The sequence below is a fragment of the Phalaenopsis equestris genome, unplaced genomic scaffold, assembly GCF_001263595.1.
Source record: "Phalaenopsis equestris unplaced genomic scaffold, ASM126359v1 Scaffold000084, whole genome shotgun sequence".
Classification (NCBI taxonomy): Eukaryota; Viridiplantae; Streptophyta; class Magnoliopsida; order Asparagales; family Orchidaceae; genus Phalaenopsis; species Phalaenopsis equestris.
In genome coordinates, this window is record NW_018164526.1 from 1,257,063 (window position 1) to 1,265,584 (window position 8,522).

Below are 8,522 nucleotides of genomic sequence, written 5' to 3' on the forward strand. Positions count from 1 at the left end.
TGTGCGCTTGGCGGGGGGGGGGGGGTGTGCTGGCTGTGTGTGTGGGTGTACTTAGTTTTAAGTGAGCTAAAGGTTAAGGTCTGCTATCTACTTTTTATGACAGGTTCGGTGGGGTTGGTGTACTTAATTTTCTGAGACCTAATGCCCACACAAAACCATAATTAATTACTGCACAGGGGTAATTTATAAAGTCCATATTTATTTTATGTTCCATCGATTATTGATATTTTAGATATTATAAGTTTTATGTTTTTTTAATTGTTTTCTCCTTTTTCAATTCATTTTCATTTTTTTTTGGGTTTGGGAGGCTTATGATAAAAATGTTTCAACCTCGTGGGTTCTCCTAGATGGTCTGTTAGTCACTTTTGGTTGATGTCACGTGTGAAATCTCGATAAAAGCAACAAAATTCCTCTCTTCTTTTAGATGTCGGGGTTTTTGAGGTACTTCTGGGTGGTCTTTTTTTTTGTGATATGCATATGTGACACCCACGACCTTGGTATTGAGCTAGAAACAACCAAGAAACCTTTTTTTTATAAGGTCGGTTGTCTTCTTATAGTGACATATTCGTTAGTTGGTATACTGAGTTATATGAGACCTCACGCCTACAAAAAAATGTAATTAATTGCTTCTTTTAACAATTTTAACTTTTGTTATAACTAATTGAATGTCTTTCGAATCATCCGGAAGAATGAACTCCAGGATTTTAGAGACCACCCGACGAGTGTTCCACCACTGCGGACTACAGATTTTCTTACTGACGTCATGTCGGGCACATAGTTACGGAAGAAAGCTCTACAGGTGCCCGCGGTGGGCAGACAGTCCAAAGGAGTGTGAGTTCTTTCGGTGGGCAGATAATTCAGCAGATTCCAATATCGATAGTGATCAAGTTGGATGGTATCCCTGGAGAACGGCGTAACTCGTGACATACGCTGTTTGGATTTTAAAATTAATATTATCATATTTTAAATTATAATTTTAATAATTTTTTTTATTTTTTAGGAATCTTGATACACGTTGTCAATTGATGAGCGTCTTATTTTTTGTACTGTTCTGAAGTAATTTTTTACTTCTCAAGTATCAAATATATTGTTATGATAATTTTATTATAAACAGCATTACTGCACAGGGGCAGAATAGTCATTTATCCAGAAACAATTGCAAAACAGTTATTTTCCAATAGCACAAACAAAACAGCCAATCAACATATCTAGATCAACAGTTGATCATCAATTTATTAATAAGCTGCAGCTGGCCCAAACAAACCCTTAGTCTTCGTGACATTTTATCTCCATTGGAAACTCCTCATGCATAGTCTTTTATCAATCTCAATGAATTTTATCATCTCAAAAAAGTTAAAAAAAAATGATATAAGATTCAGTATGAATATTATAACCTTTGAGTTATTAAAGCCCTTTTGCCTTTGGAGAAAGAATTTTTTCCTCGCCGACGAAAGCAAACGCAGACAAGAAACCAATCAACAGTTCTAACAATTTTCCTGCTAGATTTGCGGTTCAACCCGTTCGACGTTAGTTAACAGCAAATTCGGTTTTTACTCGTGTTCGGACCGATACTATGCCCGGTTACTAGTTGGACCGGTTCAACCAATCGGTTGGTCTAGTTTTCAAAATAATGCTTAAAAAAATTTCTAACAAATTGACCTTTCTTTAAAAAGAAGATTAAAAACCAACAAAATCTTTGTTCGAACAGTTGATTTTAACCGGTCGTCAATTAAAATCGATCGTTTGAAATACTTTTAGGCAATTATTGCCACTATTATGAGGTATGGTTGTTTCATGGAGGAAGGCACAAAAGCGCATTTTTCATGCGTGAAGGTGTGTTGGCTCCGCAGGTTTAAAAGGAGAAGGGGAGGGTTGAGTGTTTCTTCCAATAGAGGTGACATCAACAAATAGTAACCCTAAGCCTCTATTTTCAAGAAACTTTGGATGGTGTTAAGGAGTTATAAGGTCCCACATTGAGCATCCTCCTTTGTGCTTCTTGCTCGTTGCTCCTCAAAGTCAAAAGCCAATGTGTTCAGAACCTTTATTTTTTGGCACTTCCTTGTCCAATGAGAACCACCACAGAAGAAACAATCATGCCTTGAATCATACAAAATAGAATTTTTCTTTTTTGCTTTCCTTTTTCCTTGAATTTGGTGAAATTTTGATGTTGATTGTCCCCTTCGTGGTTGCCATGATTATGCTCTTCCCCACCTTTGTTGTTGCCACCCTTCTTCTGCTTGAGCTTAAATAACTATTTTTCATTGGAATAATCAATTAGGCTTTCAGCAGTAGCAATGGTGGTGGCAAGATCCTGCACACCACGAAGCTGCAACTCTATCTTTGCCCAGATCTATAGCTCATCTATGAAGAAAATGAGAGAATCATATTCACAAACATGTAAAGGACTTCTAGCACAAGATTGGTGAAGTCCTTGACATGGTCTCAAATTCTCCTCAACAGTTTGAGCCAATGTTGGTAGCCATGTGCCTCCTCATCAGTATTTTTCAAGTAGACTTGCCTCTTTCGCTCATTTTTTAAGGCATCACGTATGTCAAAGATGTGCATTCCCATCCTTCTAAATTCTTGCCACCCTCGACACCAAAGCATGGCAGTATCTGTGAGGTAAAATGTTGCATTATTGATTTTAGCACCTTCCTCCAATATGTCAGGAACATCAAGATATTGCTCTAGCCTACTTCTCAAGCATTCCTAGTGTCGATAAAATTCTTGGGTCTTGGGATGTCAAATAGTAGGATTTCCATCACAGGTGCAGCTATTCTGTTAGGATCACCGCGTACTTCCTATAGTTGTTTCAACATTGCCTTCAACTTAGATGGCAATTTGTTGAGTTATTCTTAATGAGCCTCTCGCAAGTTACCTCCACTATAACCTCATCTTTAAGGACACGGATGTCTGCCCCATTGGAATCTTCTATTGTTGATAAGGCTTCAAGCATTTCTTTATGGACTTCAGCAAACTCTCTAGGCATTTCACCTGTTGATCAAGATTTTCTATGAGTGCATCCACGTCACCCTTGTCCTGCTCCAATCAAGTCAAGCATGCCCCCCCAAACTAGAAAGTATGTCCTTTGAATTAGATTGTGGCTTTGTTACTATCATGTCATGTTGCTCCTCCCAAACTCGAACATGTTGAGATGACCCTACATTAATGATCTCAAAACCAGCAACTTGATCCTTAACACTCTTTATCATGCCTAAACCAAAGCAACGTGCGGCCATAGCTCTTACAAAATATTAATTAAACCTTACTTATCACTCACACCACAATAGACTAATATTCACACCACAATAGACTAATAAGAATATAGGATTGTGCAAATGCAAGTGTGAATTTTTTGGGATAAAACTGTCACCAGGAAATAATTTTTATAAAACTGGTTCTCACTCTCAACTTGTATTCGAATGTGAGAGTTCTTTCATCTATTTATAGTCCAAGGAGACCCGGCCAAAGATATTCAAGAACACTATAAAGCATTTTGATCTTAGAAACCTCTAGAGAGGTACATTGTAATCATAACAATGCTAGAGTATTTTTAAGCAACACACTCCAAAATATGATTAAACACTTCTAAATCACACAATTTCACACTTCTCTAGCAATATCTAGAATATTCTAGAGAATCCTAAAATCTTCAACAACCACATGGGGGGAAATTTTGAAAAAAATAGTTTAAAATTTCTAACTTTGGGTAAAAAAGGATAAATTGCCATAATGTATGAACGATAAAAAAGAATATTTATTAAACGTAATTTAAATGAACAAATGGTTTCTAATATGATGGGTTATGAGAGGATTTATAGCGGTTATGGAATGGTGGAAAAAACATGAAAGAAAATATACTTGATTTCGTAGTCTCCTATGATATTGCAATAATAAACACATATTGAAGAATGGAGAAGAACATTTAGTTACCAAAAAAAAAAATGCAGGCATCAAATAAAAAATAGATCTAAAAAAAAATCTTATAACATTGTAAGGTGCTCTAGGAGAAAGTTTGACCTCACAACATAGGATAATAGCCAAAGATATATATCTTATTAGTATTAAGAAAATAATCTAAATAAATAGCAGGTTTAAGATAAGAGGAAATTTTAAAGTCAAAAAATTGATAATCATTCAAATAGTATGTTGAGAGGGGAAAATTGGACTTCTTTAGTTGAGTCAAACCTAATGTGGTATAAGATGGCTAGTTCCATTAAGAGCATAATTAGAGAAATTTTAAGAAGGCCAAGAAGCATAAGGATAAGATGGCTAGTTCCATTAAAAGGATGGTTAGAGAAACATTAAGAAAGTCAAGAAATATACTATACTCGAATAAGAATATTTGTTGATGGAGTGATAAAGTACAAAAGATTATTAAGAAAAATAAATCTATTTTAAAATGTGATAAAAATTGTTTATTATTGAGACTTATAATAATTATGAAAAATTTAAAAGTCTTATAAACAGAGTGATGAGTAAAGAGAAATTATAAAATTTGATAATTTATATACTATGCTTGGCACAAAGAAAGGAAAAAATGATGTATAGAATAGGGTAAGAGTTTAGATACTCGGGGATTTTGATCAAATTCAATGTATTAAAACTAAAGATAATAGGATTAAATTAAAGATGAAGTCAATACAAAAGGATAAAAATGTAACGTTGATAAATTGATGGAGAGATTAATGGAAAGTGACATTAGAAAAATAGCATTAATTTCAATGAATCAATTGGTTGCATACTAGAAAGATCCACTAAGAATGTAGTTTTTCTATTAAGCAACTAATGATAAATAATAGAAAAAAAAAAATCAAGCATAATTTTTTTTTACCGTTATAAAGCATTTGATCAAGCAGCATACCAATTAAATCAGTCTGCCTTAAAGCAAAAAACATGTGTGTCTAATATGTATTGGCATTATTAAATATATGTATGATAAAGTACTGACTTGCTTTAAAAGTATATATGGAATGCTCGAGAGTTTGCAATAATCGAACATTTACATTAAAAATTAACATGGAGTCGTAGCAAGATATCATGGTATATGTTTCATGAATATGATATAATTCTAATGGTGTGAAATTCACTAAATAAATAAAAAAGTATAAGAATGGAGAAAATGTTTATAGATTATAACCATATTTATAGATGATAACCATAAAATCAGTGAAACAAATTTTGAGTATATGATAAATACTTTTAGTGTGTGATGTTAGCAATTAATATGCGATATTATTGTAAGATAAAAGGTTATGTGGATGTGAAATATTCAAGTAACATTGACGTATTATATAACGAAAAACTTAATACACACACACACATACGCACGCATGCACTCGCATGCACATGGATATAATTCTAGAGTTAAGGATAGATGGTTAAAATGAAAAATTGTCTTAGGAGTTTTGTGTAATAAGAAGATAACATGGTGGCTTAAAGGTAAATTCATAAAACATCAATTAGTCTAATAATGTTGTATTAATCCGAAAATTCATTACAATAAAATAGCTATTATCTAATCTTAGTGCTGCAAAAAAAGAAAATGTTAAAAATGAAGGTGTGATAAAATTATGCAATAGATCTAGTAATGATTATATAAGAGGCAAGTATAGAGTAACATCTATTAAAGATGAGGCGATGGCTAAATTTAGGTGGATTGGAAATGAACAGTGAAACCAAAAAAAAAAATGCACTTGCTGAATAAGTTGAAATAATTAATGCCTGATGATTGGAAAGGAAGAGTTTAGGTTGCGTTGATAAAGATTAAAAATGATTTATAATATATAAGTTTAGCAGATCAAATACCACTGAATATTAACAAATGAAACAGGAAGTCATGATGCGACCCCAGATTGTTGAAGGCTAGTGATGATGATGAGAATATTTTAAGAGGGATAGCGGAGTATAAATTTGATGTTGATCCCAACTACATCAAATCAATCAATGAATCTAAAAATTTTCACTATTCTAAAAAATGTGTTCTGTGACTCCAAGCAATCAAATGAACAAAGGAATAAACTAAAAAACAGCTAAAATAATAGCCCTTTGTTCTTCAACATGGAACCATCATCATCACCCATCAGCATCAGTAGTGCCAGCGATAATTACGCTCTTCATTGCCGTGAAATAGAAATATCTTCCATGATAATATACCAAAAGTAACACATTTTCACAATTAGGGTTCCGTCCAGATCAAAATCCTGATAATTCATCTCTCATCATCCAACTAGCAAACAAATTGCAAAGAGAATGGACAAAATGACTCTATTGCGACACTAGATCATTCAAACAGAAAAAATTCTAACAGAAACCATGTCGACACTAGATGATTCAAACAGAAAAAATTCTAACAGAAACCATGTCTATCTATAGTAACCCAGCTCACAATATCTCTAGATGCAGTTAATCAAAAACCTAAAAACAAAGGCTGCCATACTTCATACCTCACCTAGTAGATTGTTAATCCCTAAAGGATTTCTCGGAAGCTGATATAACATACGGCTGCTATTTTACCAAGTGATTAAGTTCAATATGAAAGGACAAGAAGAAGACAAAGAGGGAAATGGTATGCAGATTGGATAGCATTAAGCTCTTACGGAATCGTGATATCTGCAGGAGCCATCCTCGTTGTTGTCCTCAGAGAACGTGGCATCGCAGCCAATCCTCTGGCATCGAACTGAACCTCCCTTCTCCATTGTCTTCTTCCTCCGGGTCGTCCTCTCCGAAGAACCGACTGCGTGTTGTATATATATATAATACTTAATATATAATATAAAATAATATTTTTTGAACATTGTTAACAATTTAAAATAAATTTATTAAATTTAATATATTTTGATAAAATTTTATATTAATTTTTTAAAAAATAAGTCGGCTCACAAGATAGTGAGCCAAGTCGATGTTGGCTTGAGCCTGACTTGTTAGGTCATTGAGTTTGGTTCACGGGCCATTTATCCGGTGGAGTTTGAGTGAGCTCATGAGTCGGTTTAACTTACTCACACCCCTAATTTATATTACTTTGTTTCACTGTCGTGGGATGCACATTTGTGGCAAATTTTATAGGATCATTCAAGCATATAAAAAAAACTTTAAAAACATTCATTGCAAGGAGTTAAATTATCCAGTTTATAATAATAATTTTCTCATTATTATTCTATAAATAAAAAATCTATCCACCTTAATGTTCTATGAAATAATGCGGACGCGCAGAAATTTACAGAACAACAAAAAAACACAAAAGATTTACAAGATTCGAAGTTCAATTGATTTGCTTACGTCTACTAATGTTGTGTTTGGGACAGCTTATTTGCAAGAGTGGAGTTTCCAAAACGTCGTTGTCTATTTGAAAAAAACGTTCCACGTTTAATAGTGGCAAAAGACACTATATGCCCTCCTTCCTGTGCCTAGGTTCCTCTCCGCGATCCACGAAATCCTCCCCTCCCTTTCTTCTGCTTTTGCGATCTGCAACATCCTCCCCTCCCTTTGGTATGTCGCCGCGATCCACGACATCCTCCCCTCCCGTTCGTCTGCCGCTGCGATCCACAACATCCTCCCCTCCCGTTGGTCTGCTTTAGCGTAGCTCACAGCAAGCGACATCAGCGCGACATCGAGGTCCTCTCCGCGGCTTCCTTCTTCTGCCCTAAAGTTCGCAGCAAGCAGAGACACCGTCGCCGACTCTGCACAGCGATCTGCGTCTCCCTCCAGCAATCGATCCTCGTATCTCTCCATCTCCAACAATCTTTCTCACAGGTAACCTTTGTTTTTTTTTCTCCTTGCTCCTCTGTCGCTCCTCTGCTCCGGTTTATACTTTTCGGTGGACACAATGATGAGCAGCAAGGTTTATGCAGGACATGGGCATTTTTGTCATTCATTCAGAATCAACCGTTGTCAAAAATCACAAATTAAACAGACATACAGATTATACGGATCAGCTGCTTATTACCAGATTATCAGGATAAACAACTTATCAGGATAATCTAGATAAGCTGCAGTTGCCCCAAACATACCCTAAGAGAGAGATTTCACTAGCACGAGATAGGAGAAAGAAATTACAGTTCTCACCATTCCACTCTAAAAAACCATTAGATCCCTTTTATAAATGATGATAAATGCATACAAGTAAATGAAGAGAAAAAACAAAATTACTTCTAATTAAATAAAAGTCACGAATACAACAATTTTTATCTCATTTCTTAATTCCAAATAAGTGAAAATGACTAAATAAGCTCCAAACTCAAAATTATCTGACTGATATTGTTGTCTACGCACCCCCACTCTCTAGATACATTAAGCATCTCATGTGCTTGGATGTTCACCAAACTCCTGCAATATGTGAACTTTTGGACTAATAGTACTTTCATGAACATGCATGATGGATTCCCCTTCGTATCTATCTTCTAAAAAAAATAGTCTTGTTCAATCAAGTCTCGAACAAAACGGTAGCTCGTATCATTATGCTTTGGCGCGAGCATGATGAAATGAATTTATGATTAAGAATAGTGCACTTTGAATATCACATC

At 34.8% G+C, this 8,522-nt stretch overlaps 1 protein-coding gene across 1 annotated transcript in view; it reads right to left on the reverse strand.

Annotated features, from left to right (window-relative positions):
* Positions 1–6,727, reverse strand: part of LOC110019855 (cysteine and histidine-rich domain-containing protein RAR1) — a 40,617-nt gene extending 33,890 nt beyond the window's left edge. Inside the window, 1 exon segment of the mRNA XM_020717711.1 lies at positions 6,599–6,727. Coding sequence (XP_020573370.1) covers positions 6,599–6,698 — 100 coding nt within the window. The 5' untranslated portion in view covers positions 6,699–6,727.
* Positions 6,728–8,522: the final 1,795 nt, after the last annotated feature.